At 41.8% G+C, this 17,657-nt stretch overlaps 1 protein-coding gene across 1 annotated transcript in view; it reads left to right on the forward strand.

The window, feature by feature from the left end:
* The window catches only part of MMS19 (MMS19 homolog, cytosolic iron-sulfur assembly component), a 39,642-nt gene that overhangs the window by 3,616 nt on the left and 18,369 nt on the right, over nucleotides 1-17,657 (forward strand). Inside the window, exons 2-8 of the mRNA XM_007939988.2 lie at nucleotides 7,448-7,496; nucleotides 10,750-10,850; nucleotides 12,501-12,586; nucleotides 12,976-13,050; nucleotides 13,462-13,531; nucleotides 14,641-14,769; nucleotides 14,859-14,920. Coding sequence (XP_007938179.2) covers nucleotides 7,448-7,496; nucleotides 10,750-10,850; nucleotides 12,501-12,586; nucleotides 12,976-13,050; nucleotides 13,462-13,531; nucleotides 14,641-14,769; nucleotides 14,859-14,920 — 572 coding nt within the window. The remainder of the gene's footprint in view (nucleotides 1-7,447; nucleotides 7,497-10,749; nucleotides 10,851-12,500; nucleotides 12,587-12,975; nucleotides 13,051-13,461; nucleotides 13,532-14,640; nucleotides 14,770-14,858; nucleotides 14,921-17,657) is intronic.

A 17,657-nucleotide genomic window follows, 5' to 3' on the forward strand; every position in this document is an offset into this window, starting at 1 on the left:
AAAGGGAGAGGGAACTGATTTTAGGCAGTGTGAATTAAGAGATGTTGAATATACAGGTGATTAATATCATTTTCTTCCTAGTTATTCAGATTTTGCTTCATTTCACTCTTCATTATTTTAAATTTTCAAGTATTTGTGATTCCCTGAGGAGGCCACTATTCCTAAAATGAAAAGATAAAGAACAGTGAAACATAGTGCTGAGAAATGTCTGTGGCATCCTTAGGAGGAAGGGCATCTTGAGCACTTGATTGGCACCAGGTCCTAGCTGAGATTTTTCCATCTCCTGCACTTCACAACCCCTGCCCCCTCTGCTGCTATTGCAGCTTCTCAAGAGGCTGCGGCTCCCTCACACAGAGGTCTGATTGTGCATGCTGGCAGTGCTCGTGTAATTCTCCTTTGACTCCTTCCAGTGCCTTCCAGAACTGGTGCCTGCTGAGGAAAGTGTGGGTAGTTAGGAGGTGCTAGTAGGTCCATTTGTAGAGAGCAAATCTTAAAACACTTCGGAGAGTTAGGCCTGCCTATGTAGGGAAAGGAATTTCTACTTTTTCTTTTCCTAAATGCTACCTGAGCTGAGATTTGGAAGTACCAGCCTTGGAAGTCCAGTGGACCTACCCTTAGAAAAATTAAGCCTGTTAGCTTCTTTCATCCCAGGAGTTGAAGTGGAGAATTAACATTATTTCCAGATATTCGGGTATTTTTCATTTGGAAGAATTTTATTCACTAAGAGAACATAAAGTTAATGACAGGATGGTCCATAAACTTAGGGATTTTATTCTTTTCTTTTGTTAACCCAGTCTCTGTTTATATCACTGTGGTAATCCTCAACATTGTAATTGTCTTCAGTGTCTTTTCCTGCCACCAGACTAGGTTCCTTAAAAATTTACTAATTTTTCCTCCGGTCCTAATACAGTATCTGATTTATAATAGGTACTCAGTAAATGTTGATAGGAAACAAACACATGATAATTTTTTCAAGCAGTCCTGGGGTAATACAGGAAAGGGAGTAAATAATTTTGTTTTGGGAATCAAGGAATGCTTCACAAGAGTTTACTTTTGAACTGGGTCTCAAAGGATGAGTTGAAGTTCCTCCTGCAGAGAAGGGGAGGGGGAAAGGGGCATCCCAAGCTGAGGGAGTATGTTTGCAGGCCTAGGGTATGGAAGGGCTTGGCTTGTTGGGATTTCCAATGACTGAATGTTAGGCAACGTGATGAAAGGTGAGGCTAGAGGGATGTGGGGATTAAATTATAAAGGACCCAAACCACAGAGTCAGGTTTTACCTGAAGGCAACAAAGAGTAAACGGAGATGAGTGAGCAGATAAGTAAAATGTGTTTTAGTTGGTAACTCTGGAGAGAATATGGATAGATTGAAAAAAAAAAAAATTTAATTGAGATAAAATTCACATAACATAAAATTCACCATTTTAATGATTCTGTGTGTAATTCAGTGGCTTTTAGCACATTCACAGGATTGTACAGCACTCACCACTTTTTAACTGCAGTACATTTTCATCATTCCAGAAGGTGGAAAGCTGTTTTGAAGACTGTAGCTATAGTCTGGTGGTGGTGGTGGCCATGGCAAGTGGTGGCAGCAGTGATTGTGTGCTGTTGAGCCCCTTCCCAGTCTTAGTGACCTTACAGCCTGGCTGAAATTAAAAATCAGACTTGCTGTCATCAAGTCAGTTCCAACTCATAGCAACCCCCTTTGGGTTTCTGTGGCAGTGAGTATTTGAGGAAGTAGATTGCCCCATCTTCCTTCCATGGAGCAGCTGGTTGGTTTGAACTGCCAACCTTCTGGTTAGCAGTCATATGCCTCTTAGGCACCGTGCCACTGAAGCTCCCTTATAGTCTGGTTGGAGGGAAGGAAAAGGGGGAACCATATTTGAAGGAAGGACATTTCTGAGATAGTCCTCAATGGAATAAGATGTTTCTTAGTTTCACTTTTATGAAAGCGTATGTAAGATACTATTTCTGGTGTTTTGTCACCCTGTTTACCATTTTCCTTACTATTGTATGATAACTTTCTTATCTCTTCCTTTTTTTCCAATTTTCTGATTATTAATTCCAGATGGGATTCTTATGAAAGATACGAAGACTAAAGGGCTCAGCCAGGAGAGCTCACCCATATACTGGGATTCATGGCGTCACGTGCACATGGGTGTTTCTTTGTAGCTATAATATAGTCACTTTCGTGTTGATGTATGCTGACTGCTAAAGTGTTGTTTAATTGTAATATTTGAGGCAATCTATGGGTATAGGACATTGCAAAGAATGGGAATTCCAGAGCCTTTCATTGTGCTCATGAGGAACCTATACATAGACCAACAGACAGTCACTTTAACAGAGCATGGGAATACTGCATGGCTTAAAATCAGAAAGGGCTTGTGTCAGGCTTGTGTCCTCTCCCATACTTGCTCAATTTGTATGCTGAGCAAATAATCCGAGAAGCTGGACTGTATGAAGAACATGGTGTCTGGTTTGGAGGAAGACTCATTCATTAACAACCTGCAATATGCAGATGACACAACCTTGCTTGCTTAAAGTGAAGATGATTTGAGGGACTTATTGATGAAGATTAAAGACTACAGTCTTCAGTATGGACTATACTTCAACATAAAGAAAACAAGAATCTTCACAACTGGACCGATAAGCAATATCACCATATAAATGGAGAAAAGATTGAAATTCTCAGGGATTTCATTTTACTTGGATCCACAGTCAGCATCCATGGACGCAACAGTCTGGAAATAACACAATGTATTGCACTGGGCAAATCTGCAAAAGACCTCTTCAAAGTGTTGAAAAGCAGAGATGACACTTTGAAGACTAAAGTGTGCGTAACTCAAGCCATAGTATTTTCTGTTGCCTTATATGCATGTAAAAACTGGACAGTGAGTAAGGAAGACCAAAGACAAATTGATGCCTTTGAATTATGCTTTTGGCGAAGAGTACTGAAAATACAGTGGGCTGCCAGAAGCACAAACAAATCTGTCCCAAGAGAAATGCAGCCAGAATGCTCCTTAAGAGCAAAAATGGCCAGACATTGTCTCACCTACTTTGACCATGTTGTCAGAATGAACCAGTCCCTGGAGATGCATGTCATGCTTGGTAAAGTGGAGGGTCAGAGGAAAAAGGGAAGACCCTCAATGAGATGGATTGACACAGTGGCAGCAATAATGGGCTTAAGCCTGACAAGGATTATGAGGATGGTGCGGGATAGGGCAGTGTTTCGTTCTGTTATACATAGGGTGGCTGTGAGTCAGAATTGACTCGACGGCATCTGACAACATCATGGGTGGAGGAGTTGATAGGGGTCATGAGGGACCTTTCTTGGATGATGGAGATATTCTATACACTGATTGAGATGTTGGTTACTTAGAGGTATACTTTTATTAAAGCTCATCACATTATACATTTAAGATCTGTGCATTTTACTGTATGTGTACATTTCACTCCATTTTTTTGTTTTAATGAAAACTTAGAGGCAACAGAGTGAGACTTATTATTAGGCAGATCTTTGTCTTATGGCACATGAAGTGTTTCCAAAAATGGATCTTAGCCCAGCATCTGCAGGGGATTTTGACAGTGTTACTGAAAAAAGATGATTCTGTTCATTGATACTCTTTGTTAATAAACAGTTATCAGTGCCCTCTGGCTTCCTATATACAACTGCTAACTCCTTCTGGGGCCACTACTGAAATTAGTTTTTAGGTGTGTTTTTCAGCAGAGTTTCCTGGGCTCTTGCCAAGGGCTTCCAAAAAAGTACTATTTTTTTTTTTTTAACCTTCCCAATTTTACAGTAATCTTTCATGCTGTGTAAGCCAGAAGTGGAGATTTCTCTTCATTTAAATATTGCTGTTAAGGAGTTGGATGTGGAAGCCAACTATTAGTTTCTTGGGTGGTTTTTTTTTTTTTTTTTTTTGATCCCATTAGTCTTGCTATTGCCCATTCTCCCACCCCACAGCCTGCTCATTTTTTCCCGTGGCTCTTTCTCAGGAGCAGGGGATAGCAGCTGGGCCTTCCACATCCTGGCACGAGTAGGGCTAAGAGTGCCTGATGTCTAAATTGGTGCCAGTCACGAGCTATGAATCCTGACTAGAGCTCTCCTCAATCTGATTGGGCTTCTTCCTACTCTAATACTGGAGTGAACTTCTGCCCAGTTCAACGCACCAACTGTTGCTCTGAGACCACACATTTAATGGGAACTAGAAGTTTAGGAAGTTTCTCAAGCCTCTTTTTCACTTTAACCCAAGTCCTGTGTTGGCAAGAGCTGACTAGTTAATTAGATCCAGCATTTAGAGGTACATTAGTTGGGAACCCAGATTAGGCTACTGAATTGATTACTACAGTTAGAACTCCTCTATGCTAACCAAACTCTTACAAACATTACTAATCTTTTACTCTTTGTTTCTCCCTTAAAAATATATCTTAAGAAACTTCTGTTAGATCTATGTGAGTTATTGATGTATTGCTAAAATTGCATTTTTAAAAATAATCACATGGTACAACATTCAAAAGGATACACAGTGAGATGTCTTCCTTCTATGACAAATGAATCTTACTGTACTACTAGTATGTGACATAGTCCCTCTGAAGGGCTACGGGGGTGAGGGGAGAAGCTGACCTAAGTAACTTCAAAAACAGTATTTTGTCTGGAAACTGTAAAGCAAAACTAAAGACAAAACTTCACTCTGCTCATCAATCTTTTTCTCCCAGAATGTAGAGTTAACAATTCTGAAGTACTTTACAGCTACACTAGGGTTGAACAAATAATAAATGGTAAATAATGACAACCATGCTTTCTCACTGTCAGAGAGAAAAATTATGAATTAGGCCAGAATGAAATCTGTGAAACTGGATTACTATTGGAGACTTTCATGTGCATTTATGTTTAATATATACATGTGGAAATGATATATATATGTGTATACATGGGTCAGTATTTAAAAAACAACTAGTTGCTGTCTAAGGAGCTCTTGTGGCATAGTGCCTAAGGCATTTGACTGCTAACCAGAAGGTTGGCAGTTCAAACCCACCAGCCACTCAGCAGAAGAAAGACTGGGCAATCTACTTCCATAAAGATTACTGCCTCGGAAACCTAAAGGGGGTCTCTGAGTTGGAGTCGACTCGATGGCAGTGAGTTTGGTTTGGTTTTTGGTAGTTACTGTCTAGCCAGTACTGATACATAACAATTCCATGTGTGTCAGAGTATAACTGTGGCTGTGACCCTTCAGAAATAGATTTCCTCAGAGGGGCTTCAAACTACCGTCTTTCAGTCAGTAGTCAAGCATTTAACCATATGCACCTCAAGGGACTTGTATAGATTGGTATATATATATTATTTCCCAATTCATATAGTTCCCAGTTCTCTCTGCTGAGAGGGCCTAGCTAGAAACAGTGACACCCCAATTGAACAGAGCACATCCACACCCTGATCTCAGTGTCTAAACATCATTGTCCAATAAAAGGAACTAGGGCTTCTTAGAGAAGGCCGGGGGATAACAAGATGATCCTGTAGCATTTTGTAGTGCTAGAAAGTACTCAAGTAAGGGTGGAGGCATGTCGGAGAGATCCAGGAGCCAATGTAAAGAAAGCTCCCAGTGACCAAAGCTGGAACAGTTTGAGCAAGAAAATAGTGTAGTATCAGATTGCAACTCAAAGTATAAAATAAATGTGTATGAGTTTATTCTGATATAAGTAAATGACTGAGTAAAGAGGGAGGAAGAAACAAATCTTCCTTACCAAAAACCAAAACCCATTGCCTTCAAGTCAATTCCAACTCAAGGTAACCCTTTAGAACAGTATAACTGCCCCATGGGGTTTACAAGGCTTTAAGTCTTTCCAGAAGCAGACTGCCTCATCTTTCTTCTGTGGAGTGGCTGGTGGGTTGAACCATCAACCTTTATGATTAACAGCCAAGCACTTCAACCATTGTATCACCAGGCTCCTTAATTTTCCTTACAAAATTCCAAATAATATTCATAGACCCTCCCTTCAGAAGGTAGAGCTTGGGAATGGGCTGGACTTGGTGACACTTGGTGGAACTGGAAAAATACTAACTTGGTAGTGGAAAGACCTAGTAGATACTACCTTAATCAAGTGATCAAAATTACTGCAAGTGAAAAATAGTCATGTTGATATCTTATATCCCTGATACGCTACGATGAGAGGGGCATTTCACCTCTGTATTGATTCTTCCCAAAAATCTATAACCCCAGTGTGAATGTGAGGAAACATCAGACAAACCCATATAGAGTGGCATTCTGTCAAATATTTCTTTAAAACTATCCAAGTCTTGAAAAACAAGGAAAGACTCAGAAGCTTTCCTAGATGAGAGAAGACTAAGGGTTCATGATGGCTAATTGCAATGTACCATCCTTGATAGGATCCTGGAGCAGAAAAATGTTATTAATGGAAAAACTAGTGAAATCCAAATAAAGTCTTGTTGTTGTTGTTGTTATGTGCCGTCGAGTCAGCCCCGACTCATAGCAACCCCTCCTTGGGTTTCCGAGGCAGTATCACTATGGAAGTAGGATTGCCCAACCTGAGTTTAGTTAATAGTAAGTCCAATGTTAATCTCTTAGTTTTGACAAACGTACCATGTAAGATGTTAACATTAGAGGAAACTGGGTGAAGGGTAAGGAGCTCTGGTGGTATAGTGGTTAAGGCATTTTCCTGCTAACCAGAAGAGTGGTAGTTCAATCACACCAGCTGCTCTGTGGAAGAAAGATGAGACAGTCTTATAGCCTCGAAAACCCAATGGGAGTCACTGTGGGTCAGAATTGACTCAATGACAGTGAGTTTTGTTTTTTTGGTTTTCATGAAAGATATATGGGAACTCTATACTATATTTGCAGCTTTGTGTAACTCTAATATTATTCCAAAGTAAAAGCTTTTTTCTTTTTCCAGTTTCTCTCTCAACCCTGGCTTTCCAGAGTTCTTCCCTGGAGGCAGCCAGTATTACTTGTATGCTGTCAAGTCGATTCCCACTCATAGTGACAATACAGGATAGAACTGCCCTATGGGGTTTCCAAGGTTGTAATCTTTACAGGAGCAGATTGCCAGGTCTTTTCTCCCAAGGAGCAGCTGGTAGGTTCAAACTACCAAACTTTTGTTTAGCAGCTGAGTACTTAACCATTGTTCCACCAAGGTTCATATTTGTGTGTGTGTGTGTGTGTGTGTGTTTAATTTCAGAATATTTTGTCCTTAGCACTTTAACAAAATATTTTATTTAGGCAATCATATAATTTGCAAATGATATATTTACTCTCTTCAGTTTTTATATTCAAAGCTGCATATTTGAAGGGTTACAGTAATGTGTAGGAGGGGCTCTTGGCAAGCATAGTGGCCCTGTGTACAAAACCTAGGGTAGACAGGAAACATGATTAGAACCATTGAACCTTGTGATAGCTTTTTTTTTCCTCTTCCTTCTTTCTCTTGTCTCCTCTAGATGTGAAATCTGGCAGCTATACAGTGTTGCAAGTGGTGGAAGCCCTTGGGTAAGATCCTCTGCCTTAGAATGCTCTTCTCCAGCCTTGCCTGTTTACTCTGAAGAGATTACACCGTTCCTAAGGAAGTAGTGGGGAGCAAAGCATGTGGGCTGAGTCAGCTCCTGGCTCAGCCCACAGGTTTGGGGTGAGGTGGGTGGTTGAAGGCCATCAATTGTTGTTCAGTTTCAGTTGGGATTCCACCTGGGCTTCTTTAGGCCTGCCTATCCCTGTGAGATTCTAGCCAGCCTGGATCTGACTCAGGCTGTGGGCCCTACCTTGGGCAGTACTTACCAGGTGATTGACCCTGTGCCAGACCCCCACCAAAGGAAAAGGCTTAAGAATACTCCTAAAAGATCAGTGCTGTAACCAGGTGACTGACTAGGTGTTCAAAGCACCAAAGGAAATATGTGCTTAAAGTCTAATGCCTGCTTTCCTCATATTTTGTAATTAGTAGACCATTTAAATTGACACGTCTTTTCTAGCAAGGTTATTAACTGTCACAGCCAGCATGTCTTCTGAATCAGGGAAAACTAGTAGGGGAAAGCTAAGTCACTGTTACACATTTCTTCCACAGAATAGACCATTGGACTCTACCCCTGTTGCTGTGGCCTAGGCTTCCCCCCTACCCTGGGTTCATTTTTCTAAAATAACATCTTTAAATGGAACCGTACATATGTGGTCATTGTGTCTGCCTTCTTTCATTCAGCATAATGTTCTCAAGGCTTATCCATGTTTTAGCATGCATCAGTACTTAATTTCTTTTTATTGCCAAATAATTTGTTGAGTGGATATACACCACATTTTGTTTAACTATTTATTAGCTAGTGGACATTTAGATTGTTTCTACTTTTTGGCTATTCCAAATAACACTGTTACAAACATTTCTGTGCCTCAGTCCATTTTTAAATGTTCTGAATGCACTTTTCTGCTTCCTGGGGAGAGACCTTTCTGCATGTTCCTATCCTGGCCGGAAGAACTAGGTGATGCCTGGCTGCCACTGTCAACCACTCGGAGGGGGGTCTATGTAGGAGATCCTAGACAGAGTGGGAGAACGATGTGGAACAAAACTCAAAATCATTTAAAAAAAAAAAAAAAGGACCAGGTTTGCTGGTCTGATAGAGCCTGATGGAGCCACTGAGACTATGGCCCCTAGCTGCCCTTCAAGTCTGGAATTGAACCTACTCCTGTGGTTTCCAGCTGTTGTGGTTACCTAGTGCTGCTCTGACACAAATATACCACAAAATGGGATGGCCTTAACAAACTGGAGTTTATTCTTAAAATTTGGAGGCTTTAAGTCCAAGTTCAAAGTGCCAAGATCTAGGAGCTGGTTGAAAGCCCCTCAACCTTGGGGTCCAGCTCTGCCTCCTGCTCCCCGCCCACTGGAGCTGGAGGCGTTTCTTCACTTAGACAGCTGCTGGCTTCTGAGGCTGAGAAGCCCCAAGGTTGACAAGTAAAAAGGCACAGTCCCGATGTTACCAAACCACACGGCAGGCCATTAACTTAAATCCATTGTAAGTCCCACAGTCGGCAGAGCATAGGAAGCTGCTGAGCAATGACACGGCTACATGCAGGGTCCAAGCGTGCCAAAGGCTAGAGACCTTTCCAAAAGCTGCTGCTTATATACGGGAAGCAGACCACATGCCCAAAGGCAGCTACTCAGCTGCTCACAGTAGATTCTACCATGGAGTTGATTACCAGTCTCATCATGGGGAATGCTACTTCCAGCTGCCTAGCCACTCAACCAGGCCTAGCCAAGGTTACACAAAAACATAATGACCACACCAGCTAAGTAAGAGGCATATGACCTGAACATTTACATTAGGTAGATACAGTCCTTGGAGAGATCAGTCATGGGAGAATAGAAGGGCTGTGTATGCACAGCGAGACAGCTTCAGGAGTGCATGGGAAGGAAGGACACAGGGAAGAGGTAACTATAGGGAAGAGGTGGGAGGAGAGCTGCTATTGCGTTGTGGGAAATTGCAGTCAATGTTATGAGACAGAGTATGTGTGAGCCGCTGTATGGAAAGTGAATTTGCTTTGTAAACTTTCACCCAAATCACAATAAAAATTTAAAAAAGAAAGTGATCATATTTCTGCTGTTTTATATGGGTGTATGTGTGTGTGTGTCTGTGTGTGTATACCCTTATCATTGAAAGGAGGTCTGGTCACAGTGCCTAAGGCATCTGACTGCTAGTCAGAAGGTTGGTGGTTCAAACCTACCAGCCACTCTGCAGAAGCAAGACTGGGCAATCTACTTCCGTAAAGATTTACCACCTTGGAAGCCCAGTGGGGGTCACTGTGAGTTGGAATCGACCCGATGGCAGTGGGTTTGGGTTTTTTGTTGTTGTTTTATCATCGTTGAGGGTACAGAGCTCTGGTGGTCTAGTTCCTAAAGCATTTGACTGCTAGCCAGAAGATTGGCAGTTCAAACCTTCCAGCCACTCCATGTAAAGAAGACTGGACAATTACTTCCATAAAGATTTACTGCCTTGGAAACCCCAAGGGGGTTGCTGTGAGTCAAAATCGACTCGATGGCAGTGAGTTTGCTTTATCATTAAGGCTTAACTCAAATGGCCAGCTGTCCTCCAGAAATCTACCTCCAACTTGTCTCTGCTTAGATTCCTTCCAGTAAGTTTAGGTGTCATTTCTGTAGAGCTATTTTGGAGATAAATCATCTCCTTGTTGCTTTAGTCCAGCTCCTCCCTTATCAATAAACCTAAATCATTAAAACCTATGTTCAGGCCTTCTCATTCTGTAGCCCTCCAGTTATAAACTTTTTCCCTAAGACCTTGATGGTTGATCTCAGGGTCTTTTTCTTAGCAGTGAGTTACAAAAATATATTTATTCTCCTGTTTTGGTAGAAACTACAGCTGCCAGTCATCTGTCAAGCTTTGTGGGTAACTGTTAAGCTAGCTCTGTTTCAGAGAAGGGTCCCAATCATACTACTGGGGAGAGAGTAAGCCCAGTGCCCATTAGGTGACATGCTTGATGTGCCTGGAGACAGAGACTTCTGTTGACTGTGGTGTCCATGTGCCTCTAATGATACCAGATCAGTCTGGGGATCAGTGCTTTAGGTTTCTGCCCTTACTCTAGTATCTGTAACACCAGGTGCCTCAGAAGCATCTTTCTAGACTGTTTTTACTCCTTTAATACTAGGCTCTGCTTCCATGCCCAGGGGATAAGTGTGACTAATTGTGAAAATTTTATTCCTTCAAAGGTTTGAACAGAGTAATGGTAGAGTCTCTATCTTACTTTTCCCCAGGTCTTCTCTTGAAAATCCAGAACCCCGAACTCGGGCACGAGGAATCCAGCTTTTATCACAGGTGCTACTCCACTGTCACTCCTTGCTCCTGGAAAAGGAAGGTACTGGCATCAATAGTAAGGGGTGTCTTCCTGGATAACTGAGCCACGACCTCCCATGTCTATTCAAGCCAACTTTGTAGAGAAGAAGGAGGGGATGGCACGAGGTATCTGAGAATTGCTAATTCAAGGTCTTCATTCTTCACTGGTAGTATATGTGGCAGAGATTAGAATTGAGACAAAAGATACATGGTCTTCAAATGTAGCCTTCAACCAGTTTTTTTAGTATGTGTTCCCTTCTTTGTCAAATGGACAAAGAAGTATTTCTTAGATAAAGTGGGAAAGTAATGAAATATCTAAGACCTTTGAAGTCCTAAGGAAAAAATACTAACAGGCCTATTTTTATAAATTAGGAGCACTGGTGGCATAGTGGGTAAGGCATTTGTTTGCTATCCAGAAGGTTGGTGGGTTTAAATCCTCCAGCTGCTCTGTGGGAGGAGGATGAGGCAGTCTGTTTCTGTAAAGATTTACAGCCTTGGAAACCCAATGAGGGTTGCTAAGTCAGAATCAACTCAATGGCAGTGGGTTATTTTTACAAATAAAGTTTTATTGGCACCTACCCAGCCACACACACTTATGTACCTATTATCTATAGCTATTTTTATGCTACAGGAGCAGAGTTGAGTAGTCCAGCCCTTTAAGAAAATCTTGCTGACTATTGTTCCATAAAAAGGCAGTTGGTAGTTGCGAATGGTTTTACTTATAGACTTATGTAAGAAAGAATAATAACCTACTTTGGTGAGTAGCGACTGGGATCTTAAAAGCTTGCAAGCAGCCATCTAGATGCAATAATGAGTCTCTCCTCGTCCAGAGCAAAGAAGAATGAAGAAAACCAGAGATTCATGGAAACAATTAGCCCAAGCGACTGGTATACCATACAGTCCTCAGCCTATATGACTATGAGACCAGAAGAACTAGATGGTGCCTGGCTGCTATTGTCAACCACTTGGAGGGGGATCTCTGTAGGAGATCCTGGATAGAGTGGGAGAACAATGTGGAATAAAAATGCAAAATCATTTTTTAAAAAAAAGGACCAGGTTTGCTGGTCTGATAGAGCCTGATGGAACCACTGAGACTATGGCCCCTAGCTGCCTTTCAGGTCTGGAATTTAATCCACTCCTGTGATCTCCAGCCAAACAAAAGACAGGCATATGAGTTGAACATTTATATTAGGTAGATATACTCCTTGGAGAGAACAAACATGGGAGAATAGAAGGGCTGTTTATGCCCAGGGAGACAACTTGGGGCAGGAGTGCATGGAGGGAGGGACACAGGGAAGAGGTAACTAAGGGGGAGAAGTGGGAGGGGAGCTATTGCATTGTGAGAAATTATAGTCAATGTCATGAGACAAAGTGTATGTGAGCCACTGTATGGAAAGTGAATTTGCTCTGTAAACTTTCACCCAAATCACAATTAAAAAAAAAAAAAAGAAAGAAAGAATAAGAAAAATTTCACCTATTTTCCTGACTGAGCAAGTCAAGGCAACCACAAATGGGAGCAGACCCAGACAGACATGGGACGTATCTTTTGGTAAAAGAGAAAATTTGTAGTGAAACCGAAGCAGAAACAACGCTTATGAGCTGAAGGGAGGCACGAGGCTGGTGGGCCTTCCCCAAGCCTGTGTGAACTAATGGCTGGCTTTGGTTTGTGCAGTGGTGCACCTGATCCTGTTCTATGAGAACCGGTTGAAGGACCATCATCTTGTGATTCCATCTGTCCTGCAAGGTCTGAGGGCACTTGTGAGTTCTCCTTTTCTTCATTACATACCAGTGTTCACGGAAACCCATGTGCAGTGAATTCTGTCTTTGCCCTTTGGGGATAAGGCTTCAGGTCCTGAGGGGTAGATGTGCATACCTGGGACTAAATTAGTGTCAGCCAGCTCCACTTTTGTTTTTACTTAGAGAATGAAAGTATCCTCTGAGGGGCTGTAATTCAGAGCCAGACTGGAAGGAGCTACAGAGAACCTAGCCAGTTTAAGAAAGAAGACCAAGTTTCTCACTCTTGACACATCTTCCTGAAGCAGGGTGTTGTGTGTCCTGTTGTAGCTAATTAGGCTTGTTAGAGGATTGTGCCTTAGAGGCTGTGGTAGAATTCCTTCAGTGTTCATACATCTCATCTTCCCCCACAGAGCCTGTGTGTGGCTTTGCCTCCAGGGCTGGCTGTCTCTGTGCTTAAAGCTATTTTCCAGGAGGTACACGTACAGGTGAGTAATATCAGTCATACTGGAATTTCCCTCTACCTCCTACCCCTTGACATAAGTAGAATCAGATGGCAACAGATATTGCTTCCTAAGTTTTGAACTCTTTGAGGTCTTCCAACTGTTGAGGCTATTTTTGCTACTGTATAAGGAGAGGTACGCATGCCATTATATCTGACTTGTATCTCCTGCCCCTGAAGAAAATAAGGCATATATCAGGCAGGTTTTGATTACTGGCCTACTGCTATACTGTTGTCCAGTAACTGTGTCCTTTCTTTGCAGTTCGTCTTAGGTTGATCCTATGCTCATGTAAAGAGCACTGTCTACCCAGAGATTGTGAAGCAGGATGTAGTTGTATCAGCCAAAGCATTTTTTGCACACTTTCTTTACTTACTTCCTTTCTCTTCCACCCCCAAGTCTCTGCCACAGGTGGACCGACACACAGTGTACAATATCATCACCAACTTCATGCAAACCCGGGAAGAAGGTAAAAGGCAGGGCTCTCTGGGAAATCTGAAAAGCGGACACATCCTACTTTTTTCCCCCATTAGTAGAGCTCATTTTAGCATGGGGCTTATATAAGAATAAGTACTCCAAGAGAAAATGATCAAGGGAAGCTGGAAGGTGGCTCACTCACCCGGGAAGTAAAGGGAGGATAGAGTTTGAGCAGATGATTTAAATCCTTACCTCTGTTACACTGTATATGTTGTTGCAAAAACAGCAAGAAGGCCACATGTTCTGACCTCCTCTAACCTTACAAGAGGAAGACAGGATTACCAGCAGTAACCCAAGGCCTAGTCCTACAAGGCCAGACATGCTGCCTCCCTCCAGCCCTTTCACCAACTGTTCCTCCCAAAGCACCCACCACCTCTCTCCTGGGTTCAATAATTCGCTGCAGTGGCCACACAGAACTCACGGATTACAGGGTTTATTAGGGAAGCACCAGGCTACAACTCAAGTTCAGGAAGAATGCTCAGTCTCTCTCCCAGCCCACCATCCCTCAGCCAACAGTCTCTCACAGTTTCTCTCCCAGCAGTGCGTGTCCCTCGGTGTCTCACTCAGCAATGCACGTCTCTTGCGTCTCTTTCCCAGCAGCACGTGTCTCTTTCAGGAGCACATGTCTCTTGCAGTAGCACGTCTTCTTTAACCAGCAGTCAGAGAGAGTTCTGCCTCTAGGAGGCCTCCTTTTGAGCCCGGCAGGGTGGTCAAACTAGCCAATCATAGCATCAGAACTCTAAGCACCTGAGAGAGACTGGGCACCTCCCAGAACATTGTTTTGTGCCACGCCCAACAGAAATACTCCAGGTGGACAACTTCAGCAATCAGGAGCTCCTCAGTTGCTCATAGAAGATCCCACCTTGGAGTTTACAAAGACTTATGGGTAGAAAAGCCACACTAAGTAATTTACTACACCGCAGTTGTTGTACATCTTTTCTTCATTGAGTACTTTTCCTGGAATAGGAAAACAGAAAGGATCTGCTCTGCTCCAGTAGGCAAGGCAGGGGAAGCACCGATAGTAGAGGGAGAACACAGGCAGGAGAAAGCTCAAGCTTTCTATCATGTGGAACATCAGTGACCTTATTCTCTTTTCCCCAGAGCTGAAGGGTTTAGGAGCCGACTTCACCTTTGGCTTCATCCAGGTGATGGATGGGGAAAAGGATCCCCGTAATCTTCTGGTGGCCTTCAGCATCGTCCATGACCTCATCTCCAAGGACTATAACCTTGGTATGTCCTGGTAATCAGGAATTAGGTCGTTGGTACTTGTCAGATGAATGAGTTTATAAATCAGCCTGCTTCTCTGTCTCTTCCTGTAGGACCCTTTGTGGAGGAGTTGTTTGAAGTGACATCCTGTTATTTTCCTATTGATTTTACCCCTGTAAGTAGCACCTTACTCAAATAGTCATTGAATGCATCCTGTGTGCCAGGCCTTGTTCCAGGCACTGGGAATACAGCATTAAACAAAGTAGACATAATACCTGCCCCCATGCATTTATGTTTTAGTAATGAGAAGTGGAGAAGCATTTGACCTCTGAGGATTCAATTCAGCAGATAATCTGGGAGCGTACAGGATTATAAAACATGATCCTTGCCCTTGAAGAATGTAATCTAGTTCTGCTGTAGCTTTCATCTGTTGAAACATTTAACTCACAGTATAAGACTGTGTACCAAAATGAGTGGTGCTGTAGTTATTTGGAGAAGATGGAGTTCTGCACGAGCAAGAGCTGACTTCACAGATGAGATGGGGTTTCAGTTGGTTTCAGAGGGATGTGTAAGATACGATTCTGGAGTTGTGGAGGGTGTCTCAGACAATAGAAACAAATTGGCAAACAGAGATGGCACGGTGGAGTACAGTGTGTACAGGAGGTGTTTGCTCTGACCCGCTCAGCCCCTTCCTCCCACTCGGCATCGGAGTCTCATCACCGTGTGTGTTTGGGCATGTGTCCTGCAAGCATTAATGGTTTGGAAGAAATGGAAAGGATTATATCGCAGCACACCAAACAGCATTTGAATATTGACTATCACCACCTTTAAAGTTATACAAGCCATCTTTACTTTAAGGAATTTCTTACCATTTTATTTTAGTTGACATCATGTTGCTTAAACCTTCTTTCTCTTGAAATTCTTTTCATCTCTTTCATGTCCGATTCAGAAGACTATATGTTTTGTTGTTGTTGTTTGCCTTAACGAACAGAAATTTATTCAGCTTACACTTAGGGAGGCTAGAAGTCGGAGTTCAGGGTGCTGGCTCTAAGGGGAGACATTCTCTGTCTCCTGTTTCTAAGAGCCTGGCACAGAGACTCAGAAGAGCATATGCTCTTGAAAGTTCCATGTTAGACTACTCCATTTCTCTATTTATACTTTGTTTTATTTTTTTGAAAAGATAATATATTCACGATTCAAAATTCAAAAGACACAAAAGGGTAGACATTCTCCCTACCACCAAGTTCCCATCTCCATAGTCAATCAATTTTAGCAATTATGTCTATCTTTACAGAGCCATTTCATCCATGAGTAAGCAGACCTTACCAAAAAAAATAGTAGCATACACACACTTATCCTGTACTTTACTGTTTCCATTTAACAGTGTATCTTGGAAAGTTTCATATAAATTAGCTGTTTCCTTCTTCATTGCTGTATAATATTCCTTTGCATGGAAATACCTACTGAATTTTACCAGTCCTCTTTTAGATAAAGATTCTTGCTAATCTTTTGACATTACAAGCAATGCTGCAACTTAAATACCTGGTATGTGTATCATTTCACATGTTTATGAGTATTACAATAGAAGAAATTCTTAAAAGGAAGATCACTGGATCAAAGAATATGTGGATTTATAATTTGGTGGAGGAGAAGAGTATTTTATTCATTTTTTTGAAAGATGATACAATGAGCGTGATTCAACATTGGAACAGTAGCGAATTAAGTCTCTTTCACACATCTTTTCTGCCACCATCCATTTTCCCTCCAAAGGCAATCACTGTTACTGGCTGCTTATATATTTTCTAGGCAAAATAAGCTTATACATAGATAATGAAAGGAGCTTTCTCTTACTCAAGCAGATTTTTGTGTATTGTTCTGCTCTGCAGTCTATGGGAAGCAGAATGTTCTTGTCAAGATGTTAATTAAGAGAAACACCTGGCTGTAGTGTAACTATCTATGTTAGAAATATTATTTGTTTTATCAACTCACTTTAGTCACATGCCATCATCATAGTGGATCTCATCTGTCCAAGTGAAGGTTTCTTTGACTTTCACTATCCCCATATGCTAACTCTAGAGCAGAGGCAACAGACTTTTTCTGTAAAGGGTTAGGTTGTAAATATTTTAGGCTTTGTGGGCTGTGTGTTCTCTGTTGCATCTATTCAACCTGGCTCTTAAACCACAAAAACAGATGTAGATAGTATATAAACTAAGGGACATGGTTATGTTCCAATAAAACTTTATTTATGGACACTGAAATTTAAATTTCATATAATTTTCATGTGCCATGAAATATTCTTTTGATTTGTTTTTGACTGTTTAAAAATAATTCTTAGCTTGTGGGCCATACGGAGCTCTGGTGGTGCAGTGCCTAAGGCATTTGACTGCAAACCAGAAGATCAGTGGTTCAGACCCACCAGGGACTCTGGAAGGAAGACTGGGCAGTCTTCTTCCGTAAAGATTTACTTCCTGAGAAACCCAAAAGGGGGTCGCTATGAGTCAGAATCGACTTGATGGCAGTGAGCTTGGTTTTTTGGTTTGGGCCATAAAGAAACAGAGAGTGGGTTGGATTTAGCCCATGGAGTAAGTTTACAGCCCCTGCTCTGTAAGGAAGATTGGCTTATGGATATAGTTTGGCAACAAATTTTTTTAAAATGTGATCCAATCTTAACTGGTTGCTTTCTACTCCTGTTGCAGAATAGATTGGATCTTCCTTTACCATCAGCCTTGGCATTTCCTTATCCTTGCTCTTGGGTTAGATCTTTTTCATGTGTTCATGTATTTCTGATTTTGTGGTTTACTTCCTCATTTTGATGGTATACATTCAGAGACAAACTTTTAGATTTTACAAATCTGAAAATTGCAAAGAATTGGAAATTCTTTTCCCCTAAGACTTTGAAGATTCAGCTACAT

Source organism: Orycteropus afer, unplaced genomic scaffold, assembly GCF_000298275.1.
Source record: "Orycteropus afer afer isolate SDZICR_OR568_19922 unplaced genomic scaffold, OryAfe1.0 scaffold00064, whole genome shotgun sequence".
Taxonomy (NCBI): Eukaryota; Metazoa; Chordata; class Mammalia; order Tubulidentata; family Orycteropodidae; genus Orycteropus; species Orycteropus afer.